At 42.7% G+C, this 21785-nt stretch overlaps 1 protein-coding gene across 1 annotated transcript in view; it reads left to right on the top strand.

Moving 5' to 3' along the window:
* The first annotated feature begins 7809 nt into the window (after positions 1-7809).
* The window catches only part of thbs3a (thrombospondin 3a), a 115463-nt gene continuing 101487 nt past the window's right edge, over positions 7810-21785 (top strand). Inside the window, exons 1-2 of the mRNA XM_080427260.1 lie at positions 7810-8095; positions 20727-20933. Of these exons, the coding sequence (XP_080283386.1) occupies positions 8026-8095; positions 20727-20933 (277 nt within the window). The 5' untranslated portion in view covers positions 7810-8025. The remainder of the gene's footprint in view (positions 8096-20726; positions 20934-21785) is intronic.

Here is a 21785-nt window from a genome sequence, read left to right as displayed (position 1 = left end):
TTATAAAATTCTGCCACCGAATGTGTTCAGAAGCAGAGTTTGTAATTAGAACCTTTTCTGAATACATTGTAAACCTTCTGCTTAGTTGATAGAGTGGTGTGGAGGACTGTGCTTTTGTTTGTTTATTTCTGCTTGCTAGTATGTGTTGCTGTGCATTTGTAATTTTGCTGCATTTGAGTATATGCTTAGTGCTTTGAATAATTACCTGCTGTGTTTGGGTTAATGCTTACCTGAATACCTACCTTGGTTTTAATCTGTTATTGTGTATAATATGTCAGCTTCATTGTCTTATGAGGTTCATTAGTGATTCTTATCCTTCATATTTATGCAAATTGTGTAACCTTGTGTGGAACACACGCTTTTCTTGTTTTGAAGTTTCACAGCTTCTATTAAAGATTTGTCAAGTCAGCTCCTGCCTTGACTGCTTTTGTGGAAGAATGTTAAGCTCGCTGCATAGCCACATACGCATACATGTGGTGAGGGCAGAAGAGTGAAAAAACTAACTTCACCTCAAGAGCATCCTGCACCACTACTGAGAGCAACAATGTCGGACCCCGCAGACCCCACCGCGCATCGCGACATAGATGCCAAGTCGAACTGCAGTGGGACATCATCACAACGCTCCAGTAGGTCCAAACATAGTGATGAAGATGGCACGTCGGACGGTAGTGCAGCATCATCATGACGCTCCAGTCGGTCCTCCATCTGTAGGCCCTTGCAAAAGCTGAAGCTGCACGTACAAAGGCGGGTTATGCAAAGCGTCAGATTGACATGGAAGTGGAGAGAACACGCATCGATGCAACGCTCATGGCACTAAAAGAAGAGGGTAAGGCTGAAGTTGCAGCAGCAGCCGCAGAAGTGTTTGAAGCAGCTGTAGTAGCAGATGTTCAAGATTACAGAAGCGCATACAGCCACCGTGCATCAGTGCAGTCTTTACATCGCACTAGTGAATATGTTAACACTCATTTTAATAACCAGCAAAGTGACAGACTCAATCAACAGACAATTGAAGAGTCACAGGCTGCCCATGCCTCACAGCCCACTTTACCTCAACATACTGAGGTCCACAGTGTCAGTTTAAGCCTGCCACAACTGACCCCCATGCAGCAGCCCAGCTCTTAGCCACAACCGGCCCCCACACAGCAGCTGAGACCCCAGCCACAACCGCCCCCCATACAGCAGCTGAGGTCCCAGCCACAACCTTTCACTATACAGCAGTCGAAGTCCGAGCCACAAATGCTTCAAGGTTACAAGCTTTTACAGCAACCCTGTCCCCAACCTCTCTCCATCACACTATGCCAATGTCAAGGTTTCCTACTCCTCCCCATCACATTACGCCAATGTTAAAGTATCCAGATTACTCACCTGTAGTCGGTGGTCCATCCCACATACCTGCTCCCAGGTCAGCAGACATTTCTGACCTCGCCTCATACCTGGCCCGTCGAGATCTCGTCTCATCAGGGCTGAAGACGTTTGATAATCGGCCAAAAAATTATCTGTCCTGGAAAGCTGGTTTCTTCAATGTCATGCAGGGATTGAACTTGAAACCCAACAAGGAGCTAGACTTGCTCACCAAATGGCTTAGTGTCACTAATCACTAGTCACTGCGGCATGCCGAAAGAGTCAGAGCTGTTGACGTCAGAAACCCTATGGCTGGTCTGAACACAGTGTGGCAACGTTTGGACAGAAGTTATGGCTCACCAGAAGCTAATGAAGCATCGCTTTTCTCAAGACTGGAAAACTTCCCTAAGATTCAAAATAAGGACTTCCAGCAGCTGCAGGAACTCTCTGATCTGCTCCTTGAAGTGGAAGCAGCTAAATATGAGGGTTATTTACCAGGCCTCAGCTTCCTCGATACCTCCAGAGGTGTAACCCCTATTGTGGAGAAACTTCCACACAATCTCCAAGAACGATGGGTGGTCCAGGGTTCCGATTTCAAAAGGAAATATCAAGTACCATACCCACCTTTCTCATTCTTTGCCGAGTTTGTGCAGAGTCACGCTGAAATGAGAACAGACCCCAGCTTTGCTCTCCAAGCTTGCAATGCACCTCCAAGAAGCGAGAAGCCCCCAGCAAAGCAGTGGAGAGCCATCTTTGTAAATAAAACAGAAGTTGAGAACTCTTCTATCCCAGACCCTGAAAACAAACATTGTGAGAACCCAGACAAGCAATGCTCTATCCACAAAAAGCCACACTCCCTCAGGAGGTGCAGGGGTTTCAGGGAGAAGCCGATTGAAGAGCGGAAAAGTTATCTAAAGGAGCATTTCATATGCTTTAAATGCTGTGCCTCAACGACCCATCAAGCTAGGGACTGTAAAGCTGATATACACTGTTTCAGAGTGCGACAGTAAACATCATATCTCAGCCCTTCATGCGGGTCCACCTCCTTGGGAAGCAACAGTGTCCACCACATCTGCCACAGAGCATGGCGGGGAGCAAGTCGAACAGGCTTCAGAAGTGGCCTTTTCACATTGCACCGAGGTCTGTGGGGAAGGCCTCCAAGGAAAATTCTGTTCCAAGATAATTCTGGTCAACGTCTATCGCAAGGGACATCCTGACAGGAAGAAGAGGATGTATGCAATGTTACACGACCAGAGCAACTTATCACTGACAAGGTCCTCATTCTTTGACATATTCGGCATCCAGGGGAAAGCTTCTCCCTACACCCTCAAGACGTGCTCTGGCACAACAGACACCACTGGCAGAAGAGCCATCGGCTTAGTGGTAGAGTCAGTGAACGGTGAAGTGCCCATGCTACTGCCTACCCTCCTTGAGTGCAACCTCATACCTAACAACAGGGACGAAATCCCTACGCCAGAGGCTGCGTGGTGCCATCCTCACTTACGAAGGGTGGCTAACGAAATTTCCTCAGCTGAGATCCTTTTGTTGCTCGGTAGGGATATAATCCGTGCCCACAAAGTCTGCAAAGTGTACAATGTGCATCACCACAGTGCACCCTATGCCCAACAGCTTGACTTGGGATGGGTTATCGTAGGTGACACGTGTCCAAAGGGAACTAACAAGCCTATCGTGAACAGTTTCAAGACCAGCATCTTGGAAACGCCAAGTTGTTTCACACAATGCAAGAGTAGCATCCACGTGAAAGACAATTTCACAGCCCCTGTCTCCAGTGCCCGTGCAGCAGCCCCAGTTACAACAATCCACAGCACAGCCACACAGAGGCTCCGCTGTGGACCAGAAACTCTGCCAGAAACTCCACCACTCTGCCTGTGATGCCGTTGACTGTTCCCACCAAACCGCTGCCTAATGACAAGTCGTTTTCAGTCAGCACCCATCAGCCATCCTGTTCCAGTCTGGCTGTCCTTGAGTCTTTTGTGATCCCACCCGCTGTGGTTCTGGAAGTCCAGCCCCCAGCCTCCTGTTACCTTAGATCCAGGGTCTCTGACCGATGTCCTCTGCATTCTGGCCGGCCGCCTGGGAGTCACCTTCATGGTCCCCGGCCTTCTGGGTGGCCTCCTGACCAGCCTACTTCACTAACACTGCAGGAGTGTTTGCTTATGTCACCAGCCCTGCTCTCTATCACTCGAGTGACCATTTTCATTCTCTACTCACACGGATCCGGAGATCACGTCATTCAAAGATTTCCGCCTCCGTCCACTTCCTGTTTAGCGTTTTCCTGAAAACAACTGTATCTTGAGTTCACTTTTTTTGCCCTGCATTTCACGAGGCATGCTATTTTCAACATGCTGTTACAAGGCTATTACAAGGCGGCGACGCACGCTGATACCGTTTGTGTTTACAAACGGTCAGACGATCATAATGGATATACATTTTCTGTGACCAGTTGAAAAGGTGAAAAAATACGAAAATTGCTGGCAGTGGGCAAACACAGCCATAAATAAGTCTTGCAGTGAATTAATTAATTTTGTCGACTAAAACTAATGACAAAACAAATCTGTCAACTCCCTTTTTTCACTGACAAAAACTAAATAAAAACTAAGCTATGATGACTAAAGCTATGACTAAATATATTGATCGACCCCCATCTACAAGCCCACAACGTGTTGCGCTGCGAAGCGCTGTGAGCTTGTAGATTGGCTATTTTCGGCATTCAGCTAAGTATATATCAGGCATTACGACGCCAACACGGCCCGCAAAAATACATTTTTGTCGACTAAATCAACTGTAGATTTGAAATCTTATGATGTTTAGTCAACTCAAACTAGACAAAAACCAAAACATTTCATATGACTATAATATGACATAAAGTACATTTTATTTTATTCAAATGGGCCATCTATTCTAAGATTAGTGGGACTCATTCAAATGACCACCAGTGAGTCCCGGGACTAAATACATCATTGTATTATATTCAATTTTTAGATATTATATTGATATTATAGCTATTTTATTTTATTGTCTCCGCCAGGTCGAAAGGCATGGCCGAGATTATGTTTTGCAGGAGAGGTACGTTTTGAACAAAATGCCTCAAATCATGAACGCAGCGTGCAATTTTGCACGCACATTCCCACTAGGTCGAGGAAGAAATGCCCCGCTTTTCACATTGGCCTGTTATAGCGCCACCAGCAGACCTCCTCTCTGTCCCCAAGGCAAACAAGCGAACCTTCGGGGACAGAGCCTTCAGTGTGGCAGCCCCCACCCTCTGGAACTTCCTTCCAATAGGGATTCGCCATGCTCCAACGCTGGACTCTTTTAAAGCAGCCTTGAAAAGACACCTATTCTCTCAGGCTTATGGCATATAGCTGTTTGTTGTTTTGTTTGTTCATTTGTCTGTTAGTTGTTCGTTGTTTTTGATGTAAAGTGTCCTTGGGTTTATGAAAGGCGCTGTATAAATTCAAGTTATTATTAGTGTGGTTGGCAACCAGACTATAGTAATCTTCGCACTTTATTAGTGTGGTTTAGTGTGGTTGCCCGAATGGGCAACCAGACTATTGTTATAGATAAACTTTATTCTTTATAGATAAACTTTATTTCGGGCTGCTACTCCTCCCACAGTTTATTTTTCCCAATTTAGTGCCATATGTCAAAATGACCGGCTTCACCGGGAATCGTGCGCTTGTATTTTGCTAAGAGATTGGTTAAATAGTTTAATTTATATTGATTTATTAGTGCATAAAATGTCCCCATCCACTTTAATGGAAAAGTGAAAAAACTCAAATTCAAGTATTTTTTGCTCTGAAACCGTAAAAGCTAGAGTTACCAGATTTGGTGGTGAGGTTCATGATTTAGTCCGAAATTATTTAAAAAACACATTACACCAGTCGGCCTCATGATGGCGCTATAACAGCCCCCTTTACGTTTTGGCCTATAACTCTTGAACCGTAGGTCGTAGAATACTTTTTAGATTAGATTCCTTTGGTCATGACGCAACTCCCCATATAGGCCACGCCCATTTGCGTCAGGATAAATTTTCCGACATTTAGAATTTTCTTCAAAACACACTTTTAGCTCCTCCTCCCACATATTTTCTCCAAATTTCACAAAGTTCGGTACACATGATCTCTGGACCCATGCGATAATCTGGACCGAAACAGAATTTTGATAGTCCATACCGTTCGTCCGTAAATGGCTTCCAAAGTTAGCGGAAGGGGCCCGTTTTACAAAAAAGGCCACAAATCACGAACGAAACGTCCAGTCAATCCCAAATTTGAATCACATGTCAAGGGTGGTTTACTCAACAAATCCCCAAAAGTATTTCCACTTTGATCCATAGGGGGCGCCACAAATGCTCAAAATGTAACCGTTTGATGCAAAAACCTTATGTTGGGGGGATCAATCCTCTCAAAATGAGTTAAGTGACAATGTAATTGGCGCAGCCTCCGACGGTATTCCTCCCAGCGTATTCCTCGAGTCCCGGCGCCAGCGACCCGCGACTCGCGTCGGCGCAACCAGACTCTGCAATTGCCCTGAATTGCGACGCGTCTAGTTATTATTATTACCAGCAGGTCTAATTTAGCAAAACACATTTTTGGAACAAAATGCCTCAAATCATGAATGCAGTGTCCGATTGCCGTGAAAGGCCTAAGAAGAAATGGCACCCTTTTCACATTGGCATATTATAGCACCACCAGGAGGGCCACAATAACCTACCTGACCTGACGGAGACCTGTGCTCCGAGGAGCACTTTTTCCAGTTAGATATGTGATGTTGTTACTGACAATTAGTTGACTTTTGGTGAAAAAGCCTGCATATATCAGTATCGGTTGATATCGGCATCGGAATATTGGCAATCGGAGTTAGACGATATCGGAATATTGGCAAAAAAGTAAATATCGAACATCCCTAATTATTATTATTACTATTATTATTACAGTTGTAATAGTTATTATTTTGACGTTGTTGTTGATGATCTTTATGGGTCCCCCCATCTCTCAACTCAGCATGTCAAGGCTGATGCCACTCTGCAGCCATTTCTGCTTGGTTCTGTATTTCTTTGCCACCGTCGCTATGGTGCTTGTTCATGATGGAATTCATGGGTCTCTGTAGTGCAGTGGTTCTCAACATGGGGTCCAGAGACCCCCGGGGGTCTTTGAGGGGGTTCCGAGGGGTCCCCAACTAAATGATTGATAGTTATAGGAGCCTAATGGAACATCACGGGTCTGTAACTCTCAGAATGATGGGGGTCCGTGTACATACACATACAGTACAATTTTCATTTTTCTACTGTGTGTGTGTGTGTGTGTGTGTGTGTGTGTGTGTGTGTGTGTGTGTGTGTGTGTTACGGTAACAGTTGACCTGAGCAGTAATCAGGAGATCCACACAGCTTTCCCGGCAGCAGACTGACTCTCTCTCTCTCTCTCTCTCTCTCTCTCTCACTCACTCACTCACTCACTCACTCACTCACTCACTCACTCACTCACTCACTCACTCACTCACTCACTCACTCACTCACTCACTCACTCTATCTATCTATCTATCTATCTCTCTCTCTCATTCTCTCTCTCTCGGGGCACGCAGAACATGCACACATTGACCCCCCCCCTCTCTCTCTCTCTCTCTCTCTCTCTCTCTCTCTCTCTCTCTCTCTCTCTCTCTCTCTCTCGGGGGCATTACGCAGAACACGCACACATTGACCCCCCCCCCCTCTCTCTCTCTCTCTCTCTCTCTCTCTCTCTCTCACTCACTCACTCACTCACTCACTCACTCACTCTCACACTCTCTCTCTCTCTCTCTCTCTCTCTCTCTCTCTCTCTCTCTCTCTCTCTCTCTCTCTCTCTTTCTCTCTCTCTCGGGGGCATTACGCAGAACACGCACACATTGACCCCCCCCCCCTCTCTCTCTCTCTCTCTCTCTCTCTCTCTCTCTCTCTCTCTCTCTCTCTCTCTCTCTCTCTCTCTCTGTCACATTTCGGGGGCATCATCACACACATACGCACACGCACGCGCGCACACACACACACACACACACAACACACACACACACACACACACACACACACACACACACACACACACACACACACACACACACACACACACACACACACACACACACACACACACAACGGGGCGGGGGGGGGTATGCAGCGCAGAAGAAAATGACGCTTCACCGGCGCGTTTCAATGTTGTAGCACTCCTTTAGCTGCTTCTAAATTTCGCCTTTTTTTCACGCCGTTTGGTTCCCCCCCAGGTTGGTGCCCTGTGCTTCAGCACCTCTCAAGCCCGTTGGATAAGCCAACACTGCACACACACACACACACACACACACACACACACACACACACACACACACACACACACACACACACACACACACACACACACACACACACACACACACACGTCACTCACACACACACACACACACACACACACACACACACACACACACACACACACACACACACACACACACAGCACCGTGCGGTGGTCGCGTCCCCCCCCCCCCCCTTGGAGGACATCATCGTCTTTCATTCATTCATTCATCCAGCGGCGGCAGTATAGGGGTGCAACATCTGGAAACGTCACTATATTTTGGGGACGATCGTGGACGTTTGTCTTGGTTCCCTTTGGATTATAATAGTGGGTGGACATCGTGGGTGTGATGCTGCTGATCCTCTGCTTGTGTGTGTGGGTCGCAGAATGTGAGCCGCTGGACAAACAAGACATGCAAGGTAGGCTACCTATGGGATGTGGTGGAAAAAGTAGTCTTTCTCTTTTTTTATACTTAAGTAAAAATATCCATACCGCAATGTATAAATAGGCCTAAGCTGTTACAAGTAAAAGTCCGGTATTCAGAATTTACCTTAGTAAAAGTAGGCCTACAAAAGTATTGCCATCAAAAATGTAGCCTACTTAAACCAAACCAAAAGTAAAAATAGACTACTCGTTATGCAGAATGTCCCTTTCACAAGTTGTCAAATGTATACAAATCTTTTGAAAATAGCAGATCGGCTGTTTTCAAATAGCCAATAAATAGAGAGCTTAAGTGGTTCATGTAGCCTACATTAACCACTTAAGCTCTCTATTTATTAGCCTACATTATGTAGGCTATGTTTAGAAATACAAATCTAAATCTAAAAAGCAGCTTGTATAAACCATAATAATCAAGTTTTCTAATGATTGTAGTGGAGTAAAAGTCTAATATTTGCCTCTGTGGAGTAAGTAAAAGTACTGAAAATTGGAAATACTCCAGTAAAGTAAAAAAAAGAATACCTCAACATTTTACTTAAGTACGGTACTTGAGTATAAACAGTGGTGTTTATAAACGTTTGCTTTTAATGTTCTGTTAATCTGCAAGCACACACATCTGGTGTACAGTGGTGTGAAGTAACTAAGTACATTTACTCAAGTACTGTACTTAAGTACCATTTTGAGGTATTTTAACTTCAGTGGAGTATTTCCAATTTCCAGTACTTTTACTTCTACTCCACTACATCTCAGAGGCAAATGTTGTACTTTTACTCTACTATTATTTGAAACATGTAGTTACTAGTTACTTTGCAGATATAAAATATTACATTATAAAACATATATTAACCACTTTAGCCCTATTGTATACACAGGCTATTTGAAAATAGCCGATCTACAAGCTCACAAATCTGCTATTTTCAAACTTTTTAGTACTTTTACTTTTGGTACTTTTAAGTACATTTTGATACCAATACTTTTGTACTTTTACTCAAGTACATTTTTACTTTTACTTGTAACAGAGTACTTTTACATTGCAGTATTGATACTTTATCTTAAGTAAAACATTTGAGTACTTTTTCCACCACTGCTGGTGTAGAAAAAAAGCAGTCCTTGTAGTCAGAGTCAACTCAGGTCCAGCCTAGAGCAGGGGTTCCCAAACTTTTTAGCTCGAGACCCAAAAAGAGAAATTAGACATTTGCCCGGCTGGGACATGAACTTGTGAACATGCAGGTCTACAAGCTCACAGCGTGCCACTTTGTGACGCACTGTGAGCTTGTAGATCTGCTATTTTCACTATTCACTATTTATTCATGGCAAATATTTTATTTATTTCATTTTATTCATGAAATACGTTTGAAAAATGTTTTAATTGATGAAATGTTGTTTTTTAATAGTTGTTTTTTTAATGAAAAGTTGTGATTTACTTTGTTTAAACTATTTTTTTTAAATAATTAAGTAAGTAAGGAATAAATGAGTGAAAATAAGTGAGGAATAAAAAAATTAAGGACATTTTACTTGCGACCCATTAAAATTGGTCCACGACCCAAACATGGGTCCCGACCCACAGTGGTGTAGAGGGTTTAAGTGGTTAAATAAACTCCAGCTCATTCTAAAGCAGTGGTTCTCAAACCTTTTCATGTCAAGGACCCCCAAATGGATACATGTTTGGCAGCGGACCCCCATCTCAAAAGACAAAGTGCCATTCTCATTCTCCTTCTAAAGGAGAGCTTGCTTGAAACTGTATTATGTCAGTTAGAGCAGAACTGCAGAACAAACCCATTCATTTATTTATTCTTTTACAGTAATGGACACTTTAATAGGCACGTTTTCCTAGAACGTGTTGTTCGATTGTTAAAGGTCCAGTGAAATGACATTTTTGGTCATTTTATTTAGAAGTTTCAGTCTGAACCATCGTCTCAACCTGGTCTCAACCAATCAGAAGGTCCCATCCCTTCAGGCTATGGGACGCTGGAATCTCAATCACTGCAGCCATGTGCAGCAGGGCTAGTGTTTGTTTACAAGGGAGACAGAGACAGCCAGCTAAGCATATATGCTACTTATGTGGCTTATTTCTAACCTATAATGTTTTCAGATACATATTTTTGTGTGCAGATTAAGTTTAAAATGAGTAATACACCGTCTGGACGTCATCTTGAATAAGATTAAAAACGGAGTAGTTCTGTAATTAAAATCAACTGTTTTTGAATAATATGTAGTCCCTACGGAACCTCTCCCTCCGCTGTATAGCTCCGAGATGAGGTTCCTCGTTTGTCGGTGCCGTTTTAGCAGGACATTGTCGCACATTTTCCACTTTACATGTTTCTTACCCCTTTCTGCACATCGTATCCAAAAAGTAAAGGTTTTCTGAAATGCTCTCAGATGTTAAGTTCTAGCGCACAATAAAAGCTATCCAACGAGTAGAAAAAAGTATTTAATTCGCCTCTGTCCTCATCCGGTTACATGTTTTTAAGACATAGCCGGAAGTTGCGCCCGTAGATATAACATTACTGATTCCCCTACTGGTCAAATGTTGAATTGCATCTTCTAATGCATAATATTATGGAACCGGCTGAGGAGAGAAGCGATTTAAACGCTTTTTTCAACTCGTTGGATAGATTTTATTGTACGGTAAAATTTCAAACATCTGTGAGCATTTCAGAAAACCTTTACTTTTTGGATACGATGTGCAGAAAGGGGTAAGAAACATGTAAAGTGGAAAATGTGCGACAATGTCCTGATAAAACGGCACCGACAAACGAGGAACCTCATCTCGGAGCTATACAGCGGAGGGAGAGGTTCCGTCGGAGCTAAAGAACATCACACAGGTGAACAAAAGCAAGATTAATTTAGATTCAGAAGAGTCTATGCCATCACAGCAGGTTTTCGTTCACAGGAAGTCATTAAGATTGGCTTTTTAGGGACTTTTGATATAAATATACACAAAAAGTTTTTTTCCCCCAATTATTTTGGCATCTATTCTTAGGTATATATATTTTTCATTTCACCAGACCTTTAAGTTTTCCTTTGGCCTTGTTTAAAAGTTAGTTGAGCTACAAAGGAATTGTGAAACTACTGCTGTGTGTGTGTGTGTGTGTGTGTGTGTGTGTGTGTGTGTGTGTGTGTGTGTGTGTGTGTGCGCGTGAGTGTGCGTGCGCGCGTGCGTGCGTGCGTGCGTGTGAGCGTAAGTGCGAGTGAGCGAGCGTAAGTGCGTGCAATGCAACACATGCACATCACAATGACTCAGTAGACTGTAGTGTCATACAATCTCAACAGTCACACAAAGACATTCAACCTCAGAGTAGATCTAACTCAGTTGTTAATTGTTCATCTGTTTGAAAGCAAGTCATTTTTGACACTGAAGTTATTATCTGTGATGGCAGAGCACACATCTTGTTTTTAAAACAAGCCTGTGACTTTCTGTAACTGGGTGTTCTTGCCGTCTATAGACGAATCCACAGACGTGCTGCCTGTAGGCGGCCATTGCTGCGGTGTCGCGGTGCGGAGCGTTGACACCGCAGCTATGGCTGCCTACAGGCAGCGCGTATGTGGATTCGTCTATATAGCAGGACATCCTCTTTTAGTAGGAGTTATACTCATGGCATGTGCAGCTGTAGTTCAACCCAAATTAAAAACTCTCTCTCTCTCTCTCTCTCTCTCTCTCTCTCTCTCTCAACTGAAGATGTGTCTGTCCCATGTAGGACTGGTAAACGAATATTTGATATTCGAATATTATTCATATTGGGAAAATACAAAAAACAATGTATGAAGTTATAAAAACAAACAAAATATGTTTTATTGGATCCGAGCTCTTGATACATTGTTGTTTGTGTTGTCCCTGTCAAATAAACATAAAAAAATATAAACTTTTTTATAGTAATAATAATATTCAAATATATTTGAATATCTGCCAATTTTTAAGACCAATATTCGAATATCATTTCTGAGGAAAGTTACCAGCCCTAGTCCCATACAGTGATGCTGTATCTCTGTCTATGTTGCAGGCCATGTGCACACACTTATGGCGTTTGTCGTGATGTATGTGTGTGTGTGTGTGCGTGTGCGTGTGCGTGTGCGTGTGCGTGCGTGTGCGTGCGTGTGTGTGTGTGTGTGCGCGTGACGCCTGTGTGTGCCCCCTCCCCCCCACACACACAATGTTTTAATAAAACTTAAATGGGTTAACCCATTAAAACTGGTTTTAGCTATATATATGAGTGTATGTGCGATTTTTCAAAAATAGCAGATATACAAGCTCATAGCATATATATTTTTTTTTTAATATTTTTTTTTTACTCAAATCTTTGCTTCTGGGGCCCTGGAACACATATTTTGAGATGGGGGTCGGTGGCCAAATACATATCATGTTGGGGGTCCTTGACATGAAAACGTTTTGAGCACCACTGATATAGCAATATATACCTTTATTTCCCCCCCGATCCTGTGGGGGGGAAATCAGTCGCCCATGAGACAGCACAGCAGTTCAGAGTTACAGAGTTAAAAAGTACTGTAGTAGTAGTAGTAGTAGTAGTAGTAGTAGTAGTAGTTTATTTTGGTCAATTCAAAGCATATCAATTCAAAGCCTTCATTAGTTGTCATAGAAACATAGACCAAAAAGGTGTAGGCTGAAGCCTTAGCTTATTTTGCCTACCCTTTTTACCTTTGAATAACTATCAAGAACTTTGTAAGAAAATACAACAAAAAACAAACAACAGAAAACAACAGAAGACAACAACAAACAAATATAACAGACTACATTAACGAGAAAAACTAAACGAACAAACACAAAGACAATAAAACAACAAAAACTAGAAAATGTGCTCCTCGGAGCACAGGTCTCCGCCAGCAGACCCGTGCTATTTTAATAGCACGGGTCGTCTTAATAAAGCATTCGATTTTCAGCATGGCCCTTTCAAAAGTCCCCTTGCTCTGGTGGTGGTGAACGAACTGCTGATTGGCTGAAGGGGAACAAACTGCTGATTGGCTGAAGGGGTTGTCAGTCAACGGTACTAATCCCGCCCAGCTCCCGGCCACAGAAAAAAAGGCAAACAGGCGGCCAGACTCCTGAAATCAAATACAAATGAGATTTCCGGAGGGAGGGGTTTACCAGGCTAATATACATTTACCTTTATACTGCCGTATACAGCATTACAAGGCAAGAAAAACTATGACTCCATAACATGCCAAGCCTGGCCAGAAGTTATGAGTCACAGCAGAAAAAGAAAAAAAGAAGGTAAAAGTGAAGAGAGAAAAGGATAAACTGCAGAGCTGCTTCAGAACACGTCTGCTCAGAACACTTCTGTCTGCCCACAAGGAGCGACGGACAGGGCCAACATAAGTTTATCAGAAAACGTAATCATAGTTAACCGTGCTCACTGTATGTATGTACTGTATGTATGTGTTGTGTTGGTCACTGTGTGTGTGTGCAGTGGTGTAAAGTAACTAAGTACATTTACTCAAGTGCTGTACTTAAGTACAATTATGAGGTATTTTTTACTTTACTGGAGTATTTCCAATACTTTTACTTCTACTCCACTACATCTCAGAGTCAAATATTGTACTTTTACTCCACTACAATTATTTGAAAACTTTAGTTACTAGTTACTTTGTAAATTTTGATTATTATTACAAAACATACATTAACCACTTCAGCCCTATATACATTTCGGTCATTTGAAAATAGCCGATCTAAGCTCACAATGCGTCGCGATGCATTGTGAGCTTGCAAGATCTGCTTTTTTCAAAAGATCTTTATACATTTTACACATTTCAAAACTTGAAATGTGACATTCTGCATAATGAGTATTTCTACTTTTGGTACTTTAAGTAAATTTTTATACCAATACTTTTGTACTTTTACTCAAGTAAATTTACTTGTAACAGAGTATTTCTACATTGCAGTATTGATACTTTTACTTAAGTAGAACATGTGAATACTTTTTCCACCACAGCGTGCGTGCGTGCGTGCGTGCGTGCGTGCGTGCGTGCGTGCGTGCGTGCATGCGTGTCCTTATACGGGGAGTGTCTTCCTGGCAGTGGCAGTGCTGCTTGGTCCTTGGTTTGTAAGATTAGCTCCAGACCAAGGGGCCAGCTTGAGATTTGTACATTGACTCCAATACGGAAGAGACAGTTCATATGCATGGCCTGTAGTTTTGCTATTTTACCCCTGCTGGTGTCAGAAAGAATATTCTCTCAATGTAAGCGGATGGGTTTCTGACTTAACTTTAGACTGAATTTTCTTACCTTAGTAAACATTGTCATAAATACGACATGCTTCCAGTCGCTAGTTTAAAGTCTCCTTTCAATCATCATGATATGCGTTTTGCTAAATTATGGTCCCATTTATTTTAAAATTGATGATAAAGTAGGCTATGCTCTAGGAGGGGTGGGATGATTTGATTGACAAGCTACACAACCAATAGCATTCATTCCCCGCCCCCGCTCTTGATTGACAAGCTACCCAACCAATAGCATTCTTTGGCGATTGTTTTCCAGTTCCTGTTCCCGACGTGCTCTTTGGCATATATTAAAGATGGCAGATTTCAAATTCCTGAACAATCGGCTTCATTTTGGGTCTGTAGAAACCAGAGGTGTGGCTTTGTCCATCTCTTTTATACAGTCTATGCTCCAGACTCATGCATATAGGGCTGTCACCATCATGGCATTTTACTTGGCGATTAATTGTCATTCAAATAATTGCGATTAACAATTTATTTGTGTTCTTTCATTGAACATTGGAACTTTAAAGATAAACAAACAATCGCACAGGGCAGATCTGGCAAGTAGCTTAAATATATAAAGAAATGACTGACAATCAAAATAAATAATGTACTATGCCAAAATAGGCCATATTTAATAATTCCATACGCATTTTTTTTGCGTTTGCGTCTATTTTTTTAAATAGCTCACAACACGTCACATCGTCGCACATTGTGAACTTGTAGATCTGCCATTTCCATATTTTAAAACAATGTTTGAAAATTCATGAACATTTCTCAACATGGAAACGATTATGACAATTATGCAAATAATAATTTCATTATATACATATATAATATTCACTATATATAAACAATAGTTTCATTATTGGAACGTGCAACAGTTTGAAGTGCTGCTAAAACATGATGGTTTTATAGACAGTCTCCTTCCATTCCTGCAGAGACAGGGAGGGTGAGTCTGAACTAAAGTGTTCATTTAACCCATTAAGACCTGAGGCCGATTCTACAAATGTCTTCTAAATCCTGTTGCTATATCAGTGGTGCTCAAACTTTGTACATGTCAAGGACCAACAAAATTATATGTATTTGGCCGTGGAGCAGCGTCTCTTATGACTGAAGAGCCCTATGCGGCAGTGGCAGTCTCGATCACAGAGATCGCATATGTATGTGGTTGTTGGTTTGTCTTCGTTGTTCCGCTCTTTTCTTCGGGCCCTCTTGTCTTCCGCTGCGTCTGACATGTTTTTTCCCCCTGTCATGAGGTGTTGGTATATGGTACTTCTCCACTTTGTGCGGTCAGATGCAAGAGTTTCCCAGGACTTGGTGTTGATGTCAAGGCTGTCTTACAGACATCTCTGTAGTGCAGGTGTGGACGACCTGTTGTTCTCCTCCCACATGCCAGTTCTCCATAGAGGAGCTGTCTGAGCTGTGTGTACATGCTGGGGAGACCAGCACGTGTCAAAACATCAGTGTTGCACACTTTGTCTTGCCAGGATATGTCCAGGATGCGGCGGAGGCTTCTCATATGGAAGGAGTTGAGTCTTCTCTCCTGCCTGGCATAGGTTGTCCATGTCTCGCTGCCATACAGTAGCGTGCTGACAACACAGGCGTTGTACACTGCCATTTTGGTTTTAAATGTCAGCTTTGTGTTTTCCAACACTCGTTTGGTGAGACGGGAGAGTGTTGTTGCTGCTTTCCCAATCCTCTTGTCGATTTCAATGTCCAGGGTGAGGTTGTCACTGATAGTTGACCCGAGGTAGGTGAACTGATGGACAGCATCTAGTTCATAGTTGTCGATGGTGATGACTGGTGGGGCCTCAGTGTTCTAGAACGTTTGTCTTTTTCAGGCTAATGGTCAGTCCAAAGTCTTTGCAGGCCTGGGAAAAGTGGTCCATCAGCTTCTGAAGCTCGTAGTGAGTGTTGGTCGCAACAGCTGCGTCATCTGCGAACAGCATGTCTCTGATTAGAGCTGTGCAGACTTTGGTCTTTGCTCTGAGTCGGGTGAGATTGAAAAGGCTGCCATCTGATCTTGTGTGGATGTATACACCCTCTGTTGCAGAACCAAAGGCATGCTTCAGGAGCAGAGCAAAGAGGATGCCAAATAGTGTGGGATCCAGGACGCAGCCTTGCTTGACACCACTATGTATGCCAAAGGGCTCGAAGGAGCTACCATTGAACTGCACCGTCCCCTTCATGTTGTTGTGGAAGGATGTGATCAGGCTGCACAGTTTTGGTGGGCATCCTATCTTTGGAAGAATCTGGAAAAGTCATTCCCTGCTAATCAGATCGAAAGCCTTAGTTAGGTTAATGAAAGCGATAAACAGGGGCATCTGCTGTTCTCTGCACTTCTCCTGAAGTTGCCTAAGCGAGAAGATCATGTCTGCCGTTGACCTTCCAGCTCGGGAACCACACTGTGACTCTGGATAGACACGTTCGGACAGCTTTTGTAGGTGAGACAAGATGACTCGGGCGTAGACTTTGCCAACAATGTTGAGGAGGGAGATGCCTCTGTAGTTGTTGCAGTCACTTCGCTCACCCTTGTTCTTATATAGGGTGATGATTTTTGCATCTCTCAAAAATAAAATGTACTTCTTTATTTGTTCTTTTTTAATATCGAGTTTACTTTGAGTACATACTGCTTAACAGGTCCGTTTGGTTCCATTCTCACGATTCAAGATTCAAGTGGTTTATTTTTCACTCAGTCAAGTATGTGCAGTGGAGTGCTAAACAGAGTGCTAACATTAGGTCAGTGGTTCAAGAAGTGGGGTCCGTGAACCCTCAGGGGTCTTAAGAGGGGGTTTCCAGGGGGTCCCCAATCAAATGATTGATAGTTAGGAACCAAATGGAACCTTATATGACAGTAATTCCGAGAGCGTACAAATGGAACCAAATGAACCCTAACAGGTCCATTTGGTTCCATTTGTATGCTTTCAGAGTTAAATAAACTCTGATGATACTACAGTGCAGATTGGGGGTCAGAATGGTATCAAACTGGGGGGTCCTTGATGTTAAAATAGTTGAGAATATGATATAAATGAAAAAGTTTGAGAACCTCTGCATTGTGTAAAAACTAAACAAGGTTTTTATAACACTTTGGGAGTTAAATTAGCACTGAGGACTTTACTATGTGCTGTGTGTGGTTTCATCCATGACCTTTCACCCTCACCCTTTCTCTCTATCCCTTCTCTCTGTCTCACTCTTTTGTCTCTCTCTCTATCTGTCTGTTTATTATGTCTGTTTCTTGGGCTGCTTCCTCTCCATTTCTCTCTCTCTCTCTCTCTCTCTCTCTCTCTCTCTCTCTCTCTCTCTCTCTCTCTCTCTCTCTCTCTCTCTCTCTCTCTCTCTCTCGCTCTCTCTCTCTCTCTCTCATGTGATTGTCTTGGACTGTGTCCTAATCAGCAGACAGACTTTTTTGTTTTTAATCAGCTATGATAACAGCAAGCTGACAGCTTCCTCTCTCTCTCTCTCCTCTCTCTCCTCTCTCTCTCTCTCTCTCTCTCTCTCTCTCTCTCTCTCTCTCTCTCTCTCTCTCTCTCCGTATTGTTCCCATGGTGACAAATACTTTTGGATGGATAGGGGGTTGTGGGTTGCATAGACTTGCAGTGGTTCTCAAAGTGGGGTCCCAGGGGTCCTTGAGGTGGTCGGTGGCCAAATAATTTTTAATTTGGGGGTCCTTGACATGAAAACGTTTGAAAACCACTGGCATAGAGCAGTGTTTCTCAACATTTCAAGATAGATAGATAGGGGGTTCTTTTGCTTCTCAAAAACATTAAATGAAACAATCTGTTAAAGCAGTGTTTTCTAAGACCATGGCTTGGCAGTCGATCGTTATCTCTGTTTCTCAGGAAATGACAACATGATGCTTTGAAAACCGATACAACCCCTGAACACACACTTACAGTAAGTCAGTAAGTTATGTGACTGCTACATCCCCTTTTTACGCTCCAAAAAAGTATTCATTTATGTAGAATATTTTTTGTATTTTATATTTTGTCAATGGATTGTGCATGTAGGGCTAAACGACACGTCGTTATCATATCGTAAATAATAAATAAATATTGAGATATTATGAAATCTTGCCCATATCGTCAATTTTCGTACTTATTTTTTATGTAAAGAACCAGTGATGGGCAGACTGTACGAAAGCTGGGAGGGAGACCGCGTAGGAGAGACAGACAGTAGGAAAGCTGAGAGGGAGACAGCGTATGAGAGACAGACAGTAGGAAAGCTGAAAGGGAGACAGTGTAGGAGAGACAGACAGTAGGAAAGCTGGGAGACAATGTAGGAGAGGCAGACAGTAGGAAAGCTGAGGGAGACAGCGTGAGACATCAGGTATCAAATATGTATGTAATGAATTGTAAGTATTTTGGAGTGGCTTATTGTATGTATCAATAAGCTGTAGACTCCTGGGAGATGGATTGCTGAGGTGGAGCGCAACACATGCTATCAGCTCCTAGTACTTAAAACAACACCTACCATCAACTCCCAGTACTTTCAACACTTACCGTCAGCTCCCATTACTTACAACAACATCAGCTCCAGGACTTACAGCACAACTTAGTCACACAAGCTGTGCTACTCATACGCTGAGTTAGCGGTGCCAGCAGTGTTGTATTGGTGATCTTGTTAGTGGTGGGACGCTATTTTAATGACGTCACGCGCACGTCGCTTAACACCTACACTACAGGTCACACAACGGACAATTGATATGCATCTAGGCTCATTCCTATGTTAATTCATGTGACAACCGGCAGTCGGCAGCCTTTGTTAACTTTGTTGAATTGTGAATTTAAGGTTGTTTTAAATGCGTGTGTGTGCTCCTGCTCAAAAAAGGGGTTGCACGGCGTGTTACCGCGTCCCAAGACCAATGCATCCCTGGGTGCCAGGATCAAACACAGAACCTTGTGGACCAAAGACAAATGCTCTACCAACTGAGCTACAGTACCTAGACAGGAATGAGTTGTCACAGTCAAAAATCTATAAAAGTGATGTAATGGCATGGTGACAGAGCTCAGCGCATGTTCAGCAGCCAGATGGTCTGGCTGTGGAAAGTGTCCATATAGTCTGTTTGTACAGTATACGATACTGAGGTATTGCCTACATCATCATGTATTCATTTAAAACCTCGGAAAACACATTGAGGTCGAACCCTCATTTTCGACTGACTCATTGAGATTAATGTGGACAACCTAAAGTGTTTTTGTAAAGTGTTCCAAACATGTGGGCCACAGTAATAAAAAGCAGATCTTCCAAACTCTGTATGGATTTTTTGAACCTGCAGGGTGAGCCATGTTTGTGAACGGTAGGGGGGAGCTTTTATAAAATAGCTTCAGGCTAAAATTAAACAAAAACATATGCTAATCCCTCTTCACTGATAGACCAGGAAGGCCATTTTCTCGGTACAGTTGGCAGTGGTGAGTTCCCTAAGAATCACCAGTGATTAATCTTAATGCGGAGTGATACTGTATACTGCATCCAGAGTTTTGAGTATTGACATGGCCGCCCATTAATGACATAATGACATAATGACATAATCCATCACAGAGAGGACAACTGCTTCAAGAATATATTTTTTCTAAATAAAGAAAGAGAAACCAAATGTATTCCTAAAAGAAAAGCCCAATTTCTGTCTCAGCTGTGTTCTAAGCATGTCAATTATGGTCTTTAAAACTTACGTTTTTCATCTGTCCAGATGCCCAATATATTTATAACATTGTGCTCTATCTAGTTTCATTCAGAGAATGGATTTTTAAAGCAAATCCACAGCTGCAGATGTCTTTCTGAAAGTTGATTTAGTGTTATTTTGCGTTCACAGCACATCTGCCTTATTAATAGCTGAGCTGGTGGGGAGGCTGCCTGAGAAACAGAAGGTCCCTGTTTCACGTTAGGGGACATTTTAAAAAGATAATTTGAAAAGATAATATACTTTGTAATTTTTACTTTTAAATAGTTAAGTATGTAAAACAAATAATAAAAATACTTTTGAATACTGAAAGAGGTTTGGAGCAATTTTGACTTGCAGTTGAGAACTATTTACCTAGGAATATCTATCCTATATTAAAATGGCTTAGTGGGTCAACCGACGGTGGACATGTGGACCTGCGAGGCGCACCGTTGCTCCGATCCACACCAAACATGGCATCAACACTGAGCCCATATATGGGCATAACAGTCGGATCGGCGGTGCGACATAGGTGTGAGGGCCGAACTCAGTAGATCTGAGGGCCACATAGCGGACCGAACCTCTAGTGTTGAAAAATGTTCAGCCTCTCTCATGCTGATCTCTAACTCTCTCTCTCTCTCTCTCTCTCTCTCTCTCTCTCTCTCTCTCTCTCTCTCTCTCTCTCTCTCTCTCTCTCTCTCTCTCTCTCTCTCTCTCTCTCCCTCTCTCTCTCTCTCACAGTGATTGACGTGCTGAGCCTACAGGACTCCAAGCAGACGGTGGCGGCGGTGGAGAAGCTGTCGGGCGCTCTGAGCGTGCTCACTGACTTCTATGTGGCGTCCACCTTCCGTCTGCCCCCCAAGCTGGGCGGGGTGCTGTTTGGGGTCTACGGTAAACAGGACAACAAGAAGTACCTGGAGGTGGCCATCATGGGCAAGATCAACAAAGGTAAACTAATACAGTGGTTCTCAGTCTCTTTTTTTTCATGTCAAGGACCCCCGAATTAATATGTATTTGGCCACGTTTGGCCGCTTGTAGATTGGCTATGTTCAAATAGCCAAAGTATATACAGGGCTGAAGTAGTTAATATATTTTTTGTAATAATAAAATCTACAAAGCAACTAGTAACAAACGTTTTCAAATAATTGTAGTGTAAAAGTACAATATTTGCCTGTGATGTATTGGAGTAGAAGTAAAAGTATTGAAAATTGGAAATACTCCAGTAAAAAAAAGTACTTAAGTAGCCTATAGTATTTGAGTACCTGCACTTAGTTACTTTCCACTAGAGATGGTCCGATCGATCGGCCATGGATCGGATCGGCCCGATATGAAGGTAAAGAATGTGATCGGGACATTCCGATCACGGGTGAATTCACCGATCCGATCACCATTGTATTGAGGAGTATTATCTCTCGGTAAAACACTGTTGTATGGAGAAGTTAGTCTACTACTAACCATTGTTGCTGTTGTCATTTCAAATTGAGAAGCCAAACTAAAATCCACGATTTTAGAGTGTTGATCCAACTTCCTTGGATTAGATCAGAGTGATCTATTGGTGGATGTGTTTTCAACACAAATGCTCATATTATTGCCAGCAGTCAGCAGTGTAACACTAGCAGGTTAACGATGGCTCGTTGAGCCTGTATGCGCTTTTGACCACATAGCCAATCAACAGCACTAATTAATCGCAGCTGTGAACGTCTGTGTATTGTGTGTTTGTGTGTATAATATGATCGATCCAACTGAATGTTTTCTGTAGCGTAGATATCAAGTAATTCCCTGTAGAGCAGGGGTCTTCAA

The sequence above is a fragment of the Gymnoscopelus braueri genome (genome assembly GCF_963280865.1).
Source record: "Gymnoscopelus braueri genome assembly, chromosome: 4".
NCBI lineage: Eukaryota > Metazoa > Chordata > Actinopteri > Myctophiformes > Myctophidae > Gymnoscopelus > Gymnoscopelus braueri.
The sequence above is the reverse complement of the archived record's forward strand: the minus strand, read 5'-3'. Positions and strand labels throughout refer to the sequence as shown.